The sequence below is a fragment of the Eurypyga helias genome, unplaced genomic scaffold (genome assembly GCF_000690775.1).
Source record: "Eurypyga helias isolate BGI_N326 unplaced genomic scaffold, ASM69077v1 scaffold14029, whole genome shotgun sequence".
NCBI classification, from domain to species: Eukaryota; Metazoa; Chordata; class Aves; order Eurypygiformes; family Eurypygidae; genus Eurypyga; species Eurypyga helias.
The window spans coordinates 4,018-27,388 of NW_010271506.1; the positions used below are offsets into that span (position 1 = coordinate 4,018).

A 23,371-nucleotide genomic window follows, 5' to 3' on the forward strand; every position below is an offset into this window, starting at 1 on the left:
TTACTCCTCTTATAGGCTAAAATGATTTATATAAAATCTACTTTAATATGTCATGACTTCAGATAATCTCATGTTAAAAAATGAAATCAGTCACTAAATTCCTAAAAAGGTAGTGAATATTACAAACAATGGACAAATTAAAAAAAAATTTCTGATAAGCTTACAGTCTAGATTCAGTCAATCAGAACACTGCTTTTCAGGAATAGTACTGTATATTGTTCCAATACTACCCTCTGTCAAACTCAGATTCTATCATCTATTCATTTTTCACATGGTTAAGAATAACAGAAACAGCAATAATAACAATATCACCAACTAAAAAGGGAACATTGAAGATTCTTTATTTGGTAAAAAGACAGTCAAGGGATATGAAGCAATTAGAATACTGAAAGGGAATTGGACTGTCAGCCTTAGCAGAGAATCATCCCACAGAGTACAAGCGTTTTATTAGAGCCAATGTCTCACTTCAGCTCTGTATTTGTTGGACATTATCTGCAGTTGCAGAGCCATGACCTGAAGCCTACCATGTCAGACTGTTGTAACAGACGGCAAAATGCTACACAGGACAAAGAGAACACATGCCAATAACTGTCCTCCTTGTTCCTGAATTCCTTTGTATGAATGCATGGTGATGCAGATCAGTAGCATCATCTCCAGGGGCACTGTGGAAGTTCCAAAGAATATGAATACTAAACCATCCTTTTTCTAATCCTAGCTGCAAGGGGTTCCAATTAGTGGGCTAAATTCCTTAGCCCACTCTCATGCAGCATCTGATAGCAAAATCAACACTAATGACAACAGCATCACCCATATTTCTTGCTCTTCCACAATGCATTCAGAGAGTGCTCAGTCCTGGGACAGTCTAAGATGGTCTGCTGTTAACTGCCATAATACTCTGAGGCCTGGTCTTTGCTTTCTGGTAAGTCTGCGTAAGTCTGTCCTCCAGTTCCCTTTCAGCCCCAATGTAGTTCTCATCACTCCAGCGGGATCTCTTACAACAAGATACAAGGGATGGGAGCGAGTCCCATGTTTCAAGTCTGTTGTCTCTTATTCACAGGCCAATTTACTATCAAAGCTGGAGAGTCCAATAGCAAAGGCCTGAAGAGCACAGAGAGGATAATTATAGTCCAGAGTGAACACATCTTCTGCTACACGACCAAACTGCATCACAATGTAGTCAGCTGGGGAGAAAAGAAAGATGCAGAGACAAACAATTTTGCAGTCAAACAAAGGAAACAAAAAAAACCCACCATCAAACAAAAAAACCCCACCAAACACATCTGGCAGTAAATACATGTGGTTGGTGTATCCACCCTTTCCCACCAGAGTGGCCTTGAAATCCATTCTCTAGAGTGACTGTGTTATTCTAGAGATCACCTTTCTTCTCAAGAATCAACGCTCGCTCAAACCACTCTTTTGCTGGGCTGAAGGTGCTGTATTAATCCTTTTCTTTCCCTTCAGGAAGCTTGCATTTGCCCCCTCCCTTGCTGCAGCTATGGACAGCAGTCCCTGCACCCACCCCAGAGAGAGAAAGGCCTTTTATAAACTTCTTGACAGCTGATAAGTCCCCAGTAACCCTGAGCTGAATCTCTCCACCCAGTCTCCCTTCTACAGGAAGGGCCTCCTATTTCACTCAAATCTCATGAAATAAATTGGATTCTCCCTGTTCAAATAAGCCCCACACACTTTCCACCCGACTCTTACGGTCATCGTCATGGACAATCTGGAAGTTCTTCACTGAGGCCTGAGTAACTCTCCCATGGAAGTTCAAAACATAGGATTGAGTATCATCGTTCCAGACTGGAGCCTTGTTGTGCAGCTCAATGAGGTTGTCTAAATTTTTGGTTTGCCATTTTGACAGCAGATTCTCATGTTCCTGTTCAGAAGAAATAAATATATTTATCAGATTTGGAATGGCTCTGCTTTTGAGTACTGCTTCTCTCGTGTGTGTGTACTCTTGTCACTTGAAGGTTAATTCCTTGTGTAATGAAACACAATGACAGCACTTAAACTCAGTCCTACTGACAATTTCATGCAAGTACCAGGAAGATATTTTCATGGATTCCCAGTTCAAGCATGCTTTTCCACTCAATAACTTATCATCATATTTCTACCCAAACAAGAAAAAAAAGAGTGAGAGAGAAGGAAGTGTGTGTGCAGGAAAGGGAGCAATTCACAGGCCACAGATTACCACCATTCTGCTGGCAGGAATCATTTCCGAGTCTCATAATCTTTCTCTGATCCTGTTGGATCCAACTTTCATTTCTAACATTCTAAACTTTGAAACAAAATAATCTACAAGTAACTGCATAGCACCAGGTCCTGGGGTGCTTCAGCAGGAGAAGGAAGTGTGTGTGCAGGAAAGGGAGCAATTCACAGGCCACAGATTACCACCATTCTGCTGGCAGGAATCATTTCCGAGTCTCATAATCTTTCTCTGATCCTGTTGGATCCAACTTTCATTTCTAACATTCTAAACTTTGAAACAAAATAATCTACAAGTAACTGCATAGCACCAGGTCCTGGGGTGCTTCAGCAGGCAGTAGGCTGTAAGTGTGCCTTAAGTAGGTTAAATGTCTAATTTAACCTACTATTTGGTCTAATAAGTGATGCACAATATGAAAACCAGAGAGAAATAAAACCAAAAAGATACAAAAAGGAGGTAAACCAGCACAAACAGAACTAATTACAAGGAGCTGCAAAGAGTACACACATAACACATGATTTAATTTTAAAAGTTCTGCAACAAATAAAATCCAAACTAAAATAATACATACTAAAACTCCCAATAAAAGAATCCAAACTGAAGTTACTTAATGGGAAAAAATGATCAGGAGACAACCTGTTGTGGAGGTCTGACTGACGTGGTTATAGTAACTCTTGTAGTATTGTAAACAGGTATGATAGTGGATTTTTGAGGATAACCTAAGTAAAACTTATTGTTCAGTTTAAACGAGTTACTTTGTATCTTTATTTTTCTCTTCATTTACTTTGTTAGGGATGCAAAAAGAACTTTGAGAATTGGCACCAACAAAGTGCATTTAGATGTAATTGTTCTTCCTTTAAAGCATTGCGTGATGGGAGGCATCACAGTCGAGATAAAGAAGACAAACCAGAATAAGACCCTTACACTGAAAGCTTTGCCAGCTTTTCAGACCAGCTTTGTGTTTCACGGTCAATACACTCGTCTGGTAGCAAAACAGCTGGGGAAACGAGGGAGAAGAAATAAAGGCAGAGCCTTGGATGGGGGAGATGGCAATACCAAATGAAAGATGATGAATAAATGACCACTTCAGATACAATTTTCTTAGCCATTCACAAAATTGAAACTCTTTTCCAGGCTCTCATGATGCTGAATTTCCACTCAATTTTTTTCTCTGACCTCAACAAATACACCCTTATGCTGCTCACAACATGGCTGCAAATACCACTGACCATGTCTTTCAGTTGGCACCTGTCCTTCCTGCCTTTTGGCCTTCTATCACACCAAACACAAACTCCATATTAAGGGAACTGAATGATTTTCATCATAGACCTCAATAGATCTTCAATATGTATGAGAAATCCTTACTAAACAGTCACCACAAAACTCCATCCTTCTCCTCATCTCACTTTTTACTTAAAGAATCCTCCTTTCCTGTGATTCCTACTAAAAGACTGATGACATTTTGATCAAAAATGTATTTACTCTCTTGCTACTCATGGTGGTTTAACCTCGGCTAGCAATAAAGTACCAAACAGCCACTCACTCCTCTCCCCTCTCTGCCTCTAGTGGAGGAGAAGAATAGGAGGAAAAGACAAGGAAACTCATGGATTGAGATAAGAACTATTTAAGAATTGCATAGAAATGGATATTGTAGTGCTACTATTAACCATAGTAATAATAACATGTAATGAAAATAAAATATACATTGCTCACCACCTGCTGACTGATACACAGCCAGGTCCTGAGTAGCGAGATTCAGAACCAGAGAGTGAGAGCCACAGCCCGAGAGAGAGACATCACGACTGGGAAAGCCAACCAACCCACCAACTCACCCATTCACTTACAAACAAGCTAAATAAGCTAGCTAGCTAACAAACAAACAAGCTAGCAAAGGAGTTACGGCCTCCCGCCCCACTCCCGGCTTATGTCCTGAGCATGATGTGCTATGGGATGAAGTACCCCTTCGGTCAGTTTGGGTCGGCTGTCTGAGCTGCGTGTCCCCCCACTGCCTGTAGGGAGAAAGTTGGGAACACAACTGCAGTATCAGAAGCCAAAAAGTCCTTGAATTGGTGCAAGCACTCCTTAGAACCAACTGAAAAAAACACTTTATCCGTGCTCAGGGCAAACCCAAAACAGCCTCATACCAGCTGCTGTGAAGAAAATGAATGCTGTCCTGACTAAAACCAGCACACCACTACACCAGAATGCCACCTTATCTATTGATCTGTCTGTTGTAATTCACATACTGGCTTAGGACGTAAGCTCCTGGGAGAAGCAGGTTTGTTCTGTGTTCATCCAGCTCTCAGCATAACAGGGTCTCACCTGTGGAGGAGGGGTTGTAGGTGCAATAGCAACACACTACCTACTGCAGTAGCCAAGTAAATCAGATTTAGGCTGACCAAAGGGCAAGTAAGGATACAAACACTATTCAGAAAGCTACAAATTAGGTAAAAGACAAGGATGAATGAATCAACACCTTTAGGCTACACTGTATTTACCCCCCATGAGACTTGCTAAAGACCTGGGTATTAACAACCTTGCCCTAAAAACTGTGATGGTCAGTAACACCCAGACCTCTACAAGAAGGTGTTAACCTCTTCCTTCAGTCTGAGACTTGACCAAGCTCCATAACTCACATTTTGCGGATGGACTGGAATTCGCTTATGATTCGTATTCATTCCTGGAATGATCACAGACATTTTTCTGGGACCCTTGAATCCTAACACATTGGTTTCCTGAAAGACAAGACAAGACATTATTTTCAGTAAATGAGATACTCTGTCTCAAAGAAGGAAAGACAGCCAAACTGAATGTCAATCCACATTTATATTGGGTTTTAGAGATTTGCTAGCTGCAACTGTAGTAGCAGCTATCTAACTGCAACTGTACTGAATCACGTGAGTAGCACACTCTCCCACCTGGAGAGCTACAGTAAGAGACATACATAGTATTACCTAATTTACAGCATAGTTGTTATTTTATTGAAACATTTATAATGAAATCAGACAAGTGCAACTTCCAGACATAAGTTTTTGCATTGGAGGCAAAAACATGCTAAAATCCTGTCAGTGAAGAAGCCTTAAGTATGATAAAAGGCAAATATCTTTGACCTGAGTCTATATTAGCTATATATCACCATTTAGACTAAAATATTCCTGAAGAATGAATGACATTCTTCTTTAGGTGCTGTTATTTGTGTTTAAGAACATACCTACAATTTTATCTCAAATCATATATAATCTTTTATAAATTATTAAGAACAAGCCCAGAAAGAAAAGCATTCAGCATATGTCCAAGCAGATTTTTCCAAAGTACTGCAGGCGACTGCTCCAAACGGATTGGGTATAAAAAGCAAAGGAAAAAGTGTCTTGGCATTCTCATTTAATAATGTCAACCAAAACCCAAGGGTCTGTTTAAAGTGTTTCGTAACAGTATCAGTAATAATCTTGAGAATTCCCACAGACTAATTTAAAAGCCAGAATCTTTTAGAAATACTGAATTAATGGACAGAAGTGATAACAGCTTCTTCTAACATGCTAGTGAATTTTGTAGACACGTAACAAAGGTCTTTGGAGTGGCAACCTCTATTATTTTACTACAGAAAATCTAGGCCATGTATGAGAACGAGGGTGCTGATTTTATTAATATGTAAACTTTATGAATGTCTTGTAGATAGAAGTTCAGAAATCTGAAAAGATAGTCGCCTGTACTCATTTTAATACCTTGCTGTGTACAATTAGGTAGAGAACTGAAGAATACTGTATTCGAAGAAAATATCCAGGGATACTTCTGTGAACTGGCTAGTACTGGAATTACCACACATATTTATTTCCCAAGTGCCATTAAGATCAACAGCAAAAAAATAATCAAGGTCATGCTCCAGTAGGTTAATGCACTTTTAAATTCCTGTTGCTGTACCTGTAAAAATCCTTCCACGTGACTGGGCATAATTTTGTAAAGAACCTCACATTTTACTCAAACTTCAGGACTGGCATATGAAACAAATCCCAGACACAAGTACAGGCAGGGTGGAGAATGGATCGAGAGCATCCCTGAGGAGAAGGACTTGGGGGTACTGAGGGATGAAAAGCTGGACATGAGCCGGCCGTGTGTGCTGGCAGCCCAGAAAGCCAACCGTATCCTGGGCTGTATCCAGAGCAGCGTGGCCAGCAGGGCGAGGGAGGTGACTCTGCCCCTCTGGTGAGACCCCACCTGGAGTGCTGCGTCCAGCTGTGGGGCCCTCAACATCAGAAGGATATAGCCTGGTTGTAGCGATGCGCGGAGGTCTGGAGCCCCTCTGCCATGGGGACAGGCTGAGAGAGTTGGGCTTGTTCAGCCTGGAGAAGAGAAGGCTCCGGGGAGACCTTATAGCACCCCTTCCAGTACCTGAAGGGGCCTGTAAGAAAGCTGGAATACAGACTTTCTACAAGGGCCTGTAGTGACAGGACAAGGGGGAACGGGTTTTAATTGAAAGTGGGGAGATTTAGATTGGATATCAGGAAGAAATTCTCCACTGTGAGGGTGGGGAGGTGCTGGAACAGGTTGCCCAGAGAAGCTGTGGTTGTATGGGGCTTTAAGCAACCTGACCTAGTAGGGGTTGGAACTAGATGGTCTTTAAGGTCCCTTCCAACCCAAACCATTCGATGATTCTATGAGAACCCTTGCATAATTCTAGAGTGTCCACAAGTGTCTCCTCACTCTGAAGCCTAAACTGAGCTGATTCACAAGTCCAAAAGAAGAAAACATCACTAGGACAAAGCTAGCGAATCACAATTTCCCCTGGAACCATATCCTTAGCAAAAACAAGCTGCTAACTGAAATAATACCATCTCCTTCCTATCCAACAAAATGCCTTTGTTTCTGCAAAAAATAACTTTACTTCACAGGGTATTCCCAGTTCTTTCTTTGTGTCCACCAGATACCAGCTGGGCAAGAGGCAGTTCATGCTGTGGCTGGCTCCATAGGTGAAGGATATGCTGACAGGCCACATGACAAACAAAAGGCCAGGTAAGAAGGTCATCAGGATGTTAGTTTGGTTCTCACTTCCTCCCCTGGCATTGATTTTTCTTTTTCTTTCATTAAACTTGTAAGGACTTATCTTTGAGGACTCTGCCCTTTGTTGTATCTGGTTGAAATTGGTCAGTTGGTTCGAAAGTTAAGTGGGGGAGGCTTCCAGGCAGCATGATTGTGTAAGCCCTGTTTCGCTGGGAACCAGATGACAAAAAAGAAAGGGGCAAAAGGGGAGAGGCACTACTTACATAGCAAATAGCTGCAAGCTCCTGTCTTGTACGAGCCTTTTCCACTAGAGTTTGTGCCTTGGTTGGGTTGACTCCACGGTCGTAGACTGTAAATTTGGTTCCCATAAGGTTTGACCTAATGTCAGGTTTTGGAAAGACAGAAAAAGAGAGAGGCATCAGTGGAAACTTTTGTCATCTCCAGAAGGTATTTGTACAGCACAGTGAAATTACACATCTCTTGCCATCTGAATCTTCCTAATGCCAGCTCAGGACGGAGCTTCTGCAAAGTGCCCATGGTGAACCGAGCCTGTAACCTATCCTGGAAAAGCATCAAGCCAGAATTCACTCTCTGAACTGCCACGGGGAATAGGTTGCTGAAGAGAGGTTGCCAAGCCAGGTGAATACAGATTCCATTAAGCAGAACCACGCAAGTTCATTCTCTCTGAATTGATACCAGACTGCTATGCATAACCACAACTCAACTAAAATGAAAATCCAGTCTCTCCTGTCTGTAGTTTTCATCTGTGGTTCTCACCTGAGTTTTCCAATGAAACCTTCCCCTTGCCGGGATAAATCAGTTGGGTCAACTGATATGAGGTAATTGGATGTTTTGCTCTTTTTTCGTTTTCTCCCTGCAAGGAGGAATGTCTGGAAAAAAAAAAAACAACACAAACCTTTAATCAAGACTGGAGCTTTGTAAGAATGCAGAGGCATTGCTATCCAAACTATTATCCCTTCATTTCCCACATCCAATCCCCTTTCTGTTCTGTGCTGTTTTTACTGTCTCCACAATTTTGATCTCTACCAAAAGTGCACATCTTGAAATCGTATTCCTCCAATCAGCTCACTCAGCAGTCTAGATTTAATACAAATGTCCTTTCTAGTCTTCCCTCCTTTTCTTCTGGAGCAGCTCAGTCCCCCTGCTCTTCTTTATCCTTCCATTTTTATACTTCTTAAAAGTTAATCTTTCATTGTATTATGGCTTTTAAACATGCCAATTCCTTCCTTAGTGCCTTGGCAAAATACAAGCTGTCCACATCTGCATGCTGGCTCCCCCCGGCTTATGGCTTCTTACCAGAAACTCTCCCTTACACCAAAAATATTCTGTGGTAGGAGTACAATAGCCAAGATACTGTGTGCTGCTTCCAATACCTTTCTGTTGTCCTCCCTTTCCAGATGCATATAATATGTAGGGAAGAGGCCCCCGTCCATTCCCTTCTTATCTCTAGTGATTCGACACTTGACTGTAACACCACGGGGTGCAGGGTGTAATGCAAAATCCTCCAAGTTCTCCACTTCTCCCAGCTGTGCATCTGCCTGAGGGGATGGACTACAGGAAGCACCTGTTTCCTGTGGGAAGAACCATGATATTAGCAAATTCGTATCAGATCAGAAGCTCTAGTATTCCCCAAGGAAAGAAAGGTCTGTTGAAACAGAAGAGTCAGGTCTCCAGAAGATATTTGGGAAAGGGAAGTTAAACAAGAGACCACCTGTGTTTCTCTGAAGAAAGTGGCTGAAAACTTTTACTCTGAGGGAAGACTAGGTCTCCAAGGGGAGGGGAGAAAAAGTACCCATTAACCAGAGATGAGTGAATTGCTAGGAAGGGGAAAATAGGATCAGAGACTGTACACATTCTAAGCAAAGAGCTTCTCTGCTTTTAGAGCTGCAAACACCGTGTGGAAATAAGGCAGCATGATAAACTGAGCTGATGGATGCTGCAGTAAGACAGGTTGGGATTTCTGCGACTGAAAGGAGAACTGAGATTATGTTGGTTCAGAACAGGAGCACACCAACTAAATGCTGGAAGGAGCTTAGAACAATGTGTACAGCCACGATGCAAGTTATGGTCACCAAACGAACTGGAATTCTAATGGAAATCTGGTATAGGTCATTAATTTTTTTTCTTAGAGGTAGCTGAATCCTGTGGATTGTAGAACCCAGGAGACTCCCCCCATTACTGGGCCTTGGAGATGAGGTAGCTGGTTTATCCCCATTCCCAGGTACAGACAGTAGAAGTCTGAGTGACTATAGAGGCACACAGACAGACTTGAAATTCACTACTGGCTCTCTGCCCTCCCCAGCTCCAGCACCCCTCCACCCCGGCACCCATAGCTCAGTCTCCCAAGTAACTAACACCCAGACCTCTGTACTACTAACCCACTAGTGTAGCACAACACACACATAGTCACCTCACAAATAAACTCACACAGGTCTTCTGGATAGTAGCACGGACTTAAGGCTGTCCGGCATCGAAGCCCAAACCCTATGTCCTTTATCTGGTCACTAGCTCAGAGCCTGGCTCTTCCTAGTGCCGGCCTCTTCCAACTCACTGGCTAGTTCAGCATATAGTTTGTCAGCGTATGTATGTATGCATGTATATATTTCTCTCACACAAACACACACAAGAACACATTCACACAGGCAATAGTTAGCAACAGAGCTTTAGAATATGGTAGGATGTGCTGTAGTAATCAGGCACAAGGCTTGAGCAGACAAGCATACTGTGTTGCAGCTGTTTCATAGAACCATGGAATCGTTTAAGTTAGAAAAGACCTTTAAGATCATCAAGTCCAACTGTTAACCCAACACTGCCAAGTCTACCACTAAACCATGTCCTTAAGTGCCTCACTCACACGTCTTTTAAATACCTTCAGGGATGGAGTTTTGTATGCATCTGGTGCCTAGTACCCCCTCCACTCCCTATTTTCTCATGCTTAGTACTTCCTGATCCATCTTGACCCTCTTCTTTTCCCTCCTGAGTCACTTCCCCTGAACATCCCATAAAATGTTTTGTCCAATCCTAGAATTCTCTGTTCAGTCCCAAAATTCTGTCCCCCCCTGCATCCCGTGACAAATGGTATAAACCTTTAGGCAGTGATCCCTCTTAATTTTGCATGGCATTTCAGTGTCTGAGTCACGTTGGCGGATTTTACACCAGAGACAATGGCCTAATCTGTCTCCTTTGAGGGTCACAGCAGTAGCTGCTTCATTGTGTTCCCATCTTCACTGATTGGGCTACTTGGGTTCTTCCACCCACCATTGTTCCTTTGATCGTGACTAGGTCTGTGTGTTTAACTCAGTGGTCCTTCAGTCAAACAACCCAACAATCATGATCTTCCTCTGCCTTCAGAGATTAATATGCTGGCTACTACAGTTGCAACTACCATATTTTAACCTCACACTCCAGGAGTTAGTACTGAAAACAAGCACGTGCCCAGCCCTTATGAGAAATGGATTTCAAGAGACTTACAGTAAAAGATCTCTCACTGGTTGCAGAACTAGGCCTCTCAGATTCAGGACCCTGTGAATGAGATGCTGGTCTCTTATTAGCTTCTTCCTCGTCTGTGCCATCCTCATCAAAATTCAAACTGTCTGAAATTCCTGTCAGAACACAGGATCAAGCAGGTAACCTCTGAAAGCAGGTGTCATGAGTTCATGGCATCACTAATTCACAACTCTTGCATAGCTATTCAGCTCTCCCTCTTGTAATTAATTTCTGTTGTTTCAACTGCTGATCTTCTTCATGTACTATATGGCTTCCCGAGCCTTGTAATTCAAACCTCTAGTGACATTTGCAGCTGTCACTGTCCAGATGATTAAGCAGCTGTCCTGCTTGTATTAATACATATTTTACATGATCATGATGTAACATATTGCTTAGTATATGCTAACATTGAATTAATTTTGCCTATTGTCATGAAAAAAGCCCCCCATGTCTTAAGAAAAAAAAAAGGAAATCCAGATCACTGTGCTGACACCTATCCTGTAAATTGGACTCTCTACAGTTTACATCCTTTACCATTTCCCCATACATAGCCTTATACACAATGAAATGGAATATGATATTTTTTCATTGAGACCCTCCTATTCTTACATCAGCAGCAATAACTCTGGTCTCATGAATACTACTGATGATTTGATTTTTAAAACAGAAGCACAGACTGAGTAGTTCCAGGAATTTTTATTTAATCTTAACCTAAGCACAGTTAAGCAGAGATGACTGTGGGTATAACTAAACAACTCTGGATAAAGTTATTTACAAAGAACTTCCATCCACTGTTTAGTGTTTCCTTCCACTTGGAACTGCATTATTTTATTCTGTGATTCCATTCTTTAATTCGCTGCAGAATGGAAATGCACATAAAGCACTCTGAGAACACACTCAGCCTGCTAAGCTGAATTACTTTCCGAGAGCCAATATTCTAACAGTGCTCCAACATGGCACTCCACAGAAGGGACACTGCTGGAAGTTCTTCATCCCAAATGAAACAGAAAAACATAGTCTTAACAACCTGTCAATAAACTTCCCAAAGCACATGTGGAAAGAGGAAAGGCGTTAACCGTAGTACTCCAGCCAACTTCAAACTTCACTGTTTATATTCTATCTCCACTAATTTCCCCTGAAGTTTCTGGATAGTGTCTCCTGCTTCCTTTCCTAACTCTTGTGTAATGTTGCTATCCATAGGTAACCAGCTGTTGCATCTGACAACTGAATGGAAGTATGTCTACCTAGGTAGTACCTGAATACATAAGTGTACTGGAAACATTCTGGGAAGCTGTTAAAAATAAAAACAAGCTGTGTACCATATTAAACACTTGCCATTATTTTGCTGCCAAGTGCTTAGGCTGCATACAACAAAAAAGGTTTCCTGCAATACTGGCAGCAACATAAGATACTTGGCAGACAGAGATGGACACTCCACTGGGAAACTACTCAGTGGGGTCTAGCTATTGAATGTAACACAAACTGTTGATCATGACAGCCTCTGACTCAGGAAGAACACCTTTCCTGTTAGTCTCCTAAACAGTTAAATCATGACATTTACTGGCTACAGAGGGTTCTGCTGTTGAGAAAATATTAAAGCATCATAGCCAGACACAATATACCTAGAATAAAAATATCCTGAACTTAAACAAAATGTGAAGTATAGCATTTTATCACTAACTTCCTTGGCAAGGCCAGAAACTATACAGCACACTGATAAACCCTTAAAACATTAACAGGAACATACCAGTTACATCAGAAGAAGGAACTTCAGTTCTGCATTTCTACATGCAGTAGAATCTACTAGCTCTGCATTTGAAAGTAATATCCTACAGGCACTTGTTTCATGATTTCTCATTAAATCATGAGATTTTAGGGTTTTTAATGCTACTGAAAACAAATTATAAGTAGAAGAGTCCTGAAAATGACCTCTGCCCATTATCAACTCTTACCTCGTTTCTGTAAGATTTCTTGCAGGTCTGGCTTGCCTGCTGTGTCTGTTAGAGCCTCTCTATCATTTTCCTGATCTGCACTGTCTTCTGTTTTAAAAGATCCAGCAGAGAGAGTTTGGAGCTTGGTCCCCAGAACTTGCACTTCAGATTTCAGGAAAGCAGCTGGTCCATCAATGCCTGCAGGCCAAAATGAAACAGAATGATAGGGGTTTTTTTAATATAGCTAAAGACACATCCCAGGATGGTGTTTCTCTTCACCTTCCCTTGCTCAAGCATCCCTTTAGTATACTTGCTCAATTTTTATCAGACGACTTGGGAGGAATCAGGCCTGACTCTGGTACAGACCACCTATTACTTTAAACGTATCAGGCATCAGTTTCTTCATTTATAAACATAGTGATTGTATCTACTTTTTTTACAAGGGCTTAAGCAATTAAAACAAGTTGGATCTGTCATGCACATTGGTATCCTTCAATTTATTTCCGGGCAACTACTCTATTTTCTTTTCCTTCAGGTTTCTTGTTTGGTGCCGTGTCAACAAGTGAGTGCTCTACACTGAACATCACAAATCAATTTGATAAAAAATATCTACAGCCACAGGCAGAAAAAACTGTAACAGTATGTCATTATCTTTTTGGTAGAAATGAATTTTCCACATTTAAGCATGCAACACAGCGGTGCACTGCACTTTGTAACTGGTGGAGACATCTTGATGTCAGGGTCTGGCACAATACTTAATACACATTTGTGTAGCACACAACATGTAAGTGTGGTTCCAGTTTTGGATTTCTTGCTTTCCCATTGGTTTTCTTCTTAAAACTTTATTGCTTCATCTAGTCATCAGATTTCTGACATGTTTACTGCTGCTATCGCTTTGTAACAGGACCTGTTTTGAATGAGGGGCTTCAGAACTATGGAAGCTAGTGGGACTGCTGCTATCACTTTGTAACAGGATCTGTTTTGAATGAGCTTCAGAACTATGGAAGCTAGTGGGGGAGCAGTTAGTGCAGTTTCATGGTGTGTTTTCTTGGCGTCTCAGTACTGCTGAAACTTCCTAACTTAGAAGTTGTATCAATCTTTTCTCTCACTCACTTTTTGACTTAGAAGTATCTTTTAACTAAATCTTTTTCCCACCTGATTTTAAACACATAAATGCTACCATCAACATCACCGCTCGCCTCCCCGGCCTATGATCCTGAAAAACATCTGGACAACAAGAAAAACATTCAAAAGATGGGATAACATAGTTCCAAATGTAATCTTTAAACCAGGTAACTGCCTTGTTTGGGTTTTTAAAATTCTGCTCTACACATTCATTCCCATTCAATATCGTGGTGGTGCAATAGCATGCATCTCAAAGCCTTAGGATGTTTGCTGTTACTTTCCTGATAGGCTGACAGGGTCCTGCTCTCAAACTACTTCCCAACACTTCCATTGGAATGTAGGGGTTTCAGTGCTGGTCTTTTGTCCTCCCTGCGACATGGAAGTCTTCAGGCTCTCCCTACTGTGTTTCTCTTCACTCCTAACAGAACGGTCACTATTTTACTGTGGTGTTTTGAGACCACTGAGTTACCGCCTTTGACTCTGATATCACTTTGTACTTGTGACCTTCTGGACCACTATAGCTTGTTTGTCATGTTTCAGTTGTCTCCCTGAAGCCCACAAAAACTATAATAGGTGAGGTAAAAACCAGCAAGAACCTAATTCAGTGTCAGACTTGTTCTGCTCTTGTCTACTTCATTCAGTCATACACGATCTTGAGAAGGAGTATACCTTGAAGAAAAGTACAGACAGGCACTAATGGAATATTTCCTTTTCTTTATCCTACAGCTTCAGAAGACTCTCTCACTTTGGATTTGTGTCTCCCTACCTTTATAGAAGTTCCCAACCCATTTCTACAGTTCTTCTGAGCCTAACACGAAGGAGAGATTACTCAAAGGCACATGAAGATTCTCAGCTGTCACAAAATTCAAGGGAAGGTTTTTGTTTCTTTTTACACTTCAGTATTGCTCAGCCATACTGTACTACAATTCCACATTCGTACATAGAAAGGTATGTAATAAATCTTGTTTATCACTTGACCGCTGTCACAGCAATGTAGGTGCCCATCTGTGACACAAAATACATGCACTGGCATTTTGGGGAACATTGCTGCAATCAAGCTGAGCACTTACCATGTAATGTAACACCACTGTGGAAAGGGGTAGGAGTTTCTACTAAAGGAGTCTGCTCCTCACACCTTTTGGGCTTGGACCTAGGCAGCTTTGCTTCAGTATTTGGCTGTACCATCAAGGGATCAAGACGTTTCTGCCTCTGCTTCTTCTCTAGAAGAGCTCTCTATGGAAAAAAGCATGAGATAAGGATGAGTAACCACATCCAGAGAGGCAGAAACCATGCCTCAGCCATTGGTGATGACGTGTCAGTGATCAGGATCTCCAATAAGCCTGAAATACTCTTGTAATCTCTTACAGAAATCCTAGACACAGGTATCACCACGCCTTTGGAGTGAGATGTTGCCTTGGATTCTCCATCAATGGTTGATGGGTGATGTGGACACCTGCTTATTTTCTGATCTGTTCTGAAAGACTATGTATTCTCAGACTTATTCCACTAAAATGAAGTGGGGAAAAAAGGAAACTCTATTTTGTTTCATTTTGTCTACTAACTAGCCTTTTCCTTCAGCTCTGCGTTACAGTAAAAATTTATATAATATTACAAAAAAAATTTAGATAGTTGATGAACAGGACACCAGACCACATGAGCCATTAAATAAATCCTAGATACAGACCAGCATGATTTGTTCAGGACTTGGTGAACTCCATGCCTTAAATACTTTAGGAGGCATTCTGAGAGCAACGGCAGATAATTTTAACTCCCTTCATCCAGTCTAAACTGGATCCTTAATATAAAAAGACAAATTCAGCAGACACATAATCCAATATGAAACATTTCACAAAGCAAATGTTGTAATACACAGCACATTCATGCAATTTTATTACTCCATGCATCCTACCTACTTACGCTGATAGAGCACACCAAACAGCTCACAAGGACTCTCTGCTCTTTCAACTACAGTTATGATTGGACTAAACATTCCATCATTTAGGACAACAGCTTCCTGTGCATTCAGGGACTGTATAATTTTTCCTCCCTGTTTTGTACAATCAAGCTAAATTCGTATTAAGAGAATTATCTCCAAGACTATCTGAAAGTGCCAGAATAAAGATGAGAGTCCTTGCCCAATGCATTATATGGCAATTAAGACTTTACTGTATTAGTGTAACATTTCTAAAAATCCTTAATCCGGGCTCACTGTCACTGTAGTTATAAATTATTTCACAAGGCCACAAAAGCAAGTCAGGACTTGCAAAGGAAAAGGTTTTTGGCTCAAAAGCTATCATCTTATAGGGAGAACTCAAAACAACTTGCTCCCAGAAGGCAGTGTTGAGAGGTAAGACTTAGGGGAAGGAGGGAAATTATAGTCATTAAAATAGGACTGAACCAGTAAAAGGAAAATTGGTCTACCTGGCAAATTTTTTTCCATGGAATTCAGGATTGACAGGAAGGAATGGTAAATCCAAATGTTAAAAAATAAAACAATACTTTTCCAAGATACACACACATTTGCTGTTTATTATTTCCTACTAAACAAGAATAGAAACAACTCCTAGACTTACATCAAGGTAAATGGGGACACTGCACCATTTTAAAGACAGTCACACTTAATTCTTAAAAGTTAAGGTGATGCATGAAGGAGGAAAAATCATATTCTAATATTCAGTAATGCACCACTATGCAAACGGTGTGCAAGCCCCCTGCCACAGATGCAGTTTATCCATGCCTGCTTCTAGGTACCTGAACACCCCCTGAAAGCTGTTCTTGACCACAGAAACCCTTGCTCCATCAAATGCTTTTCAGTCTCCAAGGGTCCATCAGATAAACAGGACCAACAGTTCAATCTACTTGAGACAGATGTCTTTGGAACCCTTTCCTCTCTTGTCGGTTCTTTCCTCTCCTATCAGGCTTTTTATCTCAAATGAGGTTAGTTTCTCGGGCAACTTCTCCCTGAGGAATTCCAGCACAACTTAGTCCTCTGTTCTTCCTGCTTTTCGAGCACTTCTCAAAAAAAAACCAAAACAAAACAAACGCCGCCCCTCACAAACAAACAAAAAAAATCCCATAGAAAAATAAAACACCAATACCAAACCAAAGTAATCAAAAAACCCAAACGAAAACAACCTTTTTTATTTAAACCCATAATTACACTTTGCAGACTGCACTGCAATACGGTTTGTATTTGTTACTGTGCAAGGACCATCCTGTAGGGCAATAATTACATAGAATTCCAGAGAGATTATCACACTGGTCTAGAAGAAAAGAAGAATAAGCAGTAGAAGTCAAATTCTTAGAAAATGCTCATTATAGATATAATTTGTCTTCTAGAAAGTAGTCAGACACTCCAGAAGAATTTATGTTTTTGTTGTTTGTTTGTGGGTTTTTTAATTAATGCTGAGGAAAAATTTAAAAAAATGAGATAGCTAATAAATCTCTAACAGCTTTAAATAAAAGGAGAGGGAAAACAAGAATCAAAACATTATACTAAGAGTAAGGGTTGAGAAAAATTATTGCCAAGGCTTCTCTACCTGAAAAATAGACAGACAAGAAAAAAAAGAATAAAACAAACATCCTGAAGGCAGTAAGAAAGCACACAGCTACTGCTAGAATGGGAAATTGAGATCAATATAGGATATAATAGCTTTCAGGGCTACTTAGTTGGTTATTCTATTAAATAGCTTTTTTTAAACATTTCACTGCCTCACCAGTCCAAAAATTTATTTTTTCTTATTCTAGTGCATTCTGTTTCATCAGAAAGTTTCTAAGACCCACCAATCCAATGGGATCATATTGGTTGTTTGTGGGTTTTTTAATTAATGCTGAGGAAAAATTTAAAAAATGAGATAGCTAATAAATCTCTAACAGCTTTAAATAAAAGGAGAGGGAAAACAAGAATCAAAACATTATACTAAGAGTAAGGGTTGAGAAAAATTATTGCCAAGGCTTCTCTACCTGAAAAATAGACAGACAAGAAAAAAAAGAATAAAACAAACATCCTGAAGGCAGTAAGAAAGCACACAGCTACTGCTAGAATGGGAAATTGAGATCAATATAGGATATAATAGCTTTCAGGGCTACTTAGCTGGTTATTCTATTAAATAGCTTTTTTTAAACATTTCACTGCCTCACCAGTCCAAAAATTTATTTTTTCTTATTCTAGTGCATTCTGTTTCATCAGAAAGTTTCTAAGACCCACCAATCCAATGGGATCATATTGGTTTATAGTGAAACATGTACTTCACTGCTGGTAAATGCGACCAACCTTCTTGCAAGAACTTCAGGATTATCAGCGTGACAAAACTTGACAGTAATTTAACTTGTTTCAAAAACGCTTCTCCATTTTTGCTTGTTGAGATGGGAGAAAATAAATCTCCAAGCTCACTGCCAGGAGAGATAGTAGCAGTTCATTCTCTCTACATAAGGTGGCAGAGCAGCCTTACCTTCGGTACTATGTATGCTCAGACTTATTCCACTAAAATGAAGTGGGGAAAAAAGGAAACTCTATTTTGTTTCATTTTGTCTACTAACTAGCCTTTTCCTTCAGCTCTGCGTTACAGTAAAAATTTATATAATATTACAAAAAAAATTTAGATAGTTGATGAACAGGACACCAGACCACATGAGCCATTAAATAAATCCTAGATACAGACCAGCATGATTTGTTCAGGACTTGGTAAGCTCCATGCATTAAATATTTTAGGACGCATTTGCAGCTATTGACCTCTGTCTCTTCAGAACGCATTGGACTATTCATGTAAAAGTTAAAAGTAGACAAAAAAATAATATTTAAACCTAAATATACAATCCTAAATTAGAGACTGTTAGTGTTGCTCAACAAATCTCATTTGCAAGGAGTGGGGGTGTTGAAGTATATTTTAGTGAAATTTTCTAGCTGTTGGCTTTGCTGACTGCAATCTCAACCAAATCCAAGAAAGCCTAAAACAAAATTGCAAAAAGGTATGAAAATTTTACAATCACCTCTTCACTACTCAACTGACAGCTTCTCTGAGGGAACCCCCCCAGCAGAGCAGCTTTGTTTTAGTGGAGCATCAATACATCCCCATGGGAAGATCTGAAAAACTAGGCATACGTTGACCATAGCAGTAGGAGCCAGTGATTACTACCAGCTTAAGACCCAAGACAACAGTCCTAAAACAGACACTGAGGTTTGTCACCAAGCAGTCAGACCATTCTTAGATTTGGAGCTTCTTACTGAGTGGCATTTTGATTACTTCAACTAATGCTTTTTTTTTTTTTTTAACAAGTGTTACTAGATAGCCTACAGGTAAAAGGATTATCCTAGCTTCCACAAATATGACCAAAGATAAGTTTTACTGCTTGACTCTGAGGTGTTTTAGATAAGCACCTGTAAGATACCACAAATAAAGCTGGTAATAAATCTGCTGTCTGAAGTCAAAGGTAGGTAGACTCAGACTAGAAATAATGAACAAGTTTTGGTAACAAGTAGGTTATTACCTACTACAACAGTTCCCTGAAGTCTGTTATGTCTGGATTTAGAAATCCTCAGCTGAGAGAAAGCTTTCCTGAAAAACACATTCTAATTTAAGTACAGATGAATTTAATGTGAGACAGTGATGTGTGGTCCACGTGAAATGGCCAGCTAGAGAATCACCATGATCTCGCATCTTCTCATCTATTTATAAGCATTTAAAATTTCAGAGGACGAATATTAAGGATGGATACTTGATTAATTTTAAGAACATGGTGATGTAAGCTCACAGCAAACAGCTCTTTAAAAACCCAGACCTATAACCTAATATTTGACAAATGCTTGGCTGTAGTATTTTCTTTGTAGGAAACAAAAATCATCAAAAGATACTGGAAATCTTTCTCAACAGCAGTGTTAAGGAGATCTTTCTACAGCTTGGGGAAACTTTTTCTTTGATACTTAGAATGGATAATTCCCTGCAGCCTTCCTCTCTTTCGATTCATTCCTGCATTGTAGTGCCTCAATCCCAATGAAATGAGAGGATGTATGAAAAATAAATGTATCAAAGAAATCAAGCCTACAAGCCACAGCAAGGTTGACTTTAACGAAAACCGTTAGAATCTTGAAAGAAAAGTGTTACCAATGCGTTCTTGTTTGTATTTAGACCAAGCATTTTTAGTACTTCACCCTCACTTCTGAAGTCTCTAGATGGCTAATGTTTGGTTTCCTATACTTATTTTCATCAGCTTCAGCACTATTATTTACCTGATACTCTAGTTTCAGCTGTCGGAGTTTCATGCGTTCATCCTCAAAGATTCTGGGAAAGGGAAAAGAAACAAATTCATTATTGCTAGTAAATAGTTTGCGTTAAAAGTGCACAGAATATTCAGACTACAACTTCACTGTCAAGACTTTAAAACAACTTAAAGACATAAGTTCTACTGCATGAGAAGACCAAGTTACAAGGCATTAAAAAATAAAACATACTTCATATTCTGTCATAAATCTGACCAAACTGTAGTTTAATCACCTTAGTAAACTGTTTTGGAAACATTCTGTAAGCAAAAAAGCAACATTACTGATGGATGGATTACGAGCTACTTACTGAGATGGGCTGAGACAATTTATATCTGAAGGCTTAACACAGTTCAATTCAGTGAAGTCCATGTTCCATCATAAAACACCCAATCCCAAATTAACTCAGAATTTTAGGTTTTGTCTTGGGACTCAAACCTACACCATATTTTTCTCCTGCCAGAATTCCCAAGACTACTGTCAATACCCGAGAGAACCTGTATTTGCAACACCTGATATTAATTCCTAGAATTAAAAACAATTATTTCACTCTTTAGGTTTTATTGGTAAGATTCACAAGGATTCTAGCTTTTCATCCTAAGCAGCATTCCATATAGACTTCCCTTTTCCTTCTGTATAATAATAAATTATCACATTAAGCACAATTCAGAGCGGTTAACCCTACAATGGGGAAAGGTGAACTGACAGGCAAGCACAGATTCTGCCCACCACAGTTGTGCACTTTACTCCTACACAGCTTTGACAAAGACCTCTCCAGAAGGGACAAAGCATCAGGGAGATGATACTTAACATGGGAAACAGAAAACATGACGTGTTTTACTGATGGCATGCAGAAAAGCAGGGCTACCCAAAATTGCAGTTTTAACAGGAAATTCTCTGTCTGGTCTAGGTATGCAGAAATGCCCAATGATGTGAAGTCACAAGGTGGCAGATAGTGCTGGATATAACCCTAACAAGGAAAACTGGAAAGGTTGAGAGAAACAGCGAGAGAAGTGTGGTGGGGTTTCTGCAAAACATACGCCATGGAAGTTGGATCACAGCCCATAGAGTTAACAAGCAGTGTCCCCTTGACCCTTAGTAAATCCACATTTGACTCAACTTCCAGGCAAGCAGACGATAGAGTAGAGGTCCCTACAGACAGACTACCCTAGCCAACACAGGCCCTGCGCTCTGAAATGCTGAAACATGCAGAAAATAAGTATACACACATCATATAGAACAGTTTATATACTTTAAAATTTATGCTTACTGCCCAACTAAGGATATTTTAAAGCAGCTTACCACTGCCGTCATTTTTTACTTTGCAGTTTTCCCTATTCCTATTTTTTTTTTTTCTAATGTACACGTAACAGGTCTAGGACCTTGAGGATACCTTGCTTCTAAAAACTGGTGTTACACCTCACATGGACCAGTAACCTGGGTTTTAAAGGCAATGAAGGGCCTAGAAACATAAATGTCTTTCTTGAAGAGAAATGGAGAGCTATTGTGTCCCCACAGCAACAGCTGCAGTAATAGTTGTCTCTACCCGAAAGCATCCACAGTTTAAGAAAAAAAAAAACCAAGTAAGAGTCCTATCTACTGAGTGCTGCAAGATGTACATCAGTTGCCATGTGAAACTTCAAGATGAAATTAATATGTGACATACTTTTTATTTGAAGCATAGGTGATGGAAAAGGCCATCTTTGATAAAGTCCAAAAAATTCTTCAAAGTTCCAGTTAAAATATTCATGACAAGGAAAAAAAAAAAAGAGGGGAGCGAAATACTTCTTTTCATATGCCTAGTGACTTCAGAAATAGATGACATTTGTTAACTGCAGTCAAGAATTTGTTATGAAGCAACCTATGTAGCTTTGATCAATATTAGATTTCAGACACATCCTCATATAATTAAAAAGAACTACAAAGGTGTCCTCAACAATTTGAGTCTCTTCTTCAGAGAATAAAAAGAAAGAAAAAAACTACCGCTATTGGAACAAGGTTTCCAGGTTTTCCTTTTTACCAGGAAGATGCTAAAATGCTGAAATATTAGGACTTGCATAAGTGCCTTGCAAAAATCCTCAACGAAAATCATTTACTTTGTGTTGTTTAATTACTTTCTACCCACACTGGAATAAAGTTTCATAACATTAAAGACACTGAAGACTGTTGGAATAGGACCTTAATACAGACTACACAATGCCTCACCTCCAACTGCTTAACTGAGACACAAACATGGTTGAAATACATGAAGAGTCTAACAAATCACAGAGCTTGATAAAGCAAAAAAGAAAAAGACACTTTTGTTAACAATTTACCATTAACACAGGCCAAAATCACCTTGTAGAAGGCCACAGAATGAAAGCATCCATCAGTCCTTCCCATTTCAAAGCGCAAGGATTCACAAAAGGAGCAAAAATAAAAAGAAATAATTAAAACCATGAGCACTGTGACACTGTAAACACTAGCTTTACAAAAAAAATTACACTATTTTTATTTATTCCTCCTGCAATCTTCCTTCCAGCACTTGGTCATCGTGAAAGTGTACCGTAAGAACAAGACAAAAAAGAGCTTCCCACACATACACACACTTCAAACTTTTTTTCTACCCAGCATAGCAGGGTGGGTGTTGTTACAGGCATTACAGGAAAAAGCCATGCCAGAGCTACGCCCACAGCTCACCACGAAGGAATGCGAGTAGTGCGCTAATACAGCTGCAGGCCTCAACCACGAATCCTCCTTTAGATGGACTGACTACACAAAGCAGCACATCCAGGCGCTCTCCGGACATTCCCACACAAAACCTCTATGCTCTTCGCTGGGCTTTTCTAGTTGAAGGGTTTACATGCAGGAAGAGGAATGAAATATCTAATAGCAACAGGAAAAATAAACAGCATTTCCGTAGCTACACCACCACAGTTCAAAACAGGAAAAAATCCCACAAACACCAAATCAGTCGCTCATTTTCCTTTGATAAGTAAGAACTGAAAATATTCCAGTAGCCCGTCACGATCCTCCTCTCCCCAGCCGCTGCCGTAGGGCGGGCTGTATGACACTCTGCCCACCGACTCCTCTGCTACATTCACCAGAACCCGCCAGCACTTCTACTAAAGCTGCGTGATGGGAAACGGAGGGATGCCGGAACTTAACACAGAAGTGAAGACTAGTAATTATCTGGAATACAGAATAAAAACCAGAGTGGGAAGGCAACTATTTAACAAAAACACTAAACTGAGAAGATACAACAATATGTGGGAGAAGACAGTGAGATATAAAGGGCTTCAGATCCATTCATAGAATCATAGAATCAGAGAATGGTTTGGGTTGGAAGGGACCTTAAAGACCATCCAGTTC

At 40.1% G+C, this 23,371-nt stretch overlaps 1 protein-coding gene across 1 annotated transcript; it reads right to left on the reverse strand.

Annotated features, from left to right (window-relative positions):
* Window positions 1-838: 838 nt before the first annotated feature.
* Window positions 839-20,035, reverse strand: TULP3 (tubby like protein 3). The gene is made up of 10 exons (XM_010158849.1): window positions 19,991-20,035; window positions 14,835-14,997; window positions 12,661-12,837; window positions 10,694-10,824; window positions 8,596-8,793; window positions 7,979-8,091; window positions 7,465-7,579; window positions 4,843-4,941; window positions 1,705-1,876; window positions 839-1,181 (listed from the first exon to the last, which is right to left on the reverse strand). Exons 1-10 carry the CDS (start codon window positions 20,021-20,023, stop codon window positions 1,048-1,050), a joined length of 1,335 nt encoding a protein of 444 aa, XP_010157151.1. The 5' UTR covers window positions 20,024-20,035; the 3' UTR covers window positions 839-1,047.
* Window positions 20,036-23,371: the final 3,336 nt, after the last annotated feature.

Excerpts from the sequence above, each read along its gene's own strand:
- TULP3 (XM_010158849.1), bottom strand. The coding sequence starts at position 20,023 with ATGAAACTCCGACAGCTGAAACTAGAGTATCAG. Across the intron at positions 10,825-12,660 it reads AGAAATCTTACAGAAACGAG|GAATTTCAGACAGTTTGAAT; the intron begins GTAAGAGTTGAT and ends GTGTTCTGACAG. Across the intron at positions 4,942-7,464 it reads AGCTTGCAGCTATTTGCTAT|GAAACCAATGTGTTAGGATT; the intron begins GTAAGTAGTGCC and ends CTTGTCTTTCAG.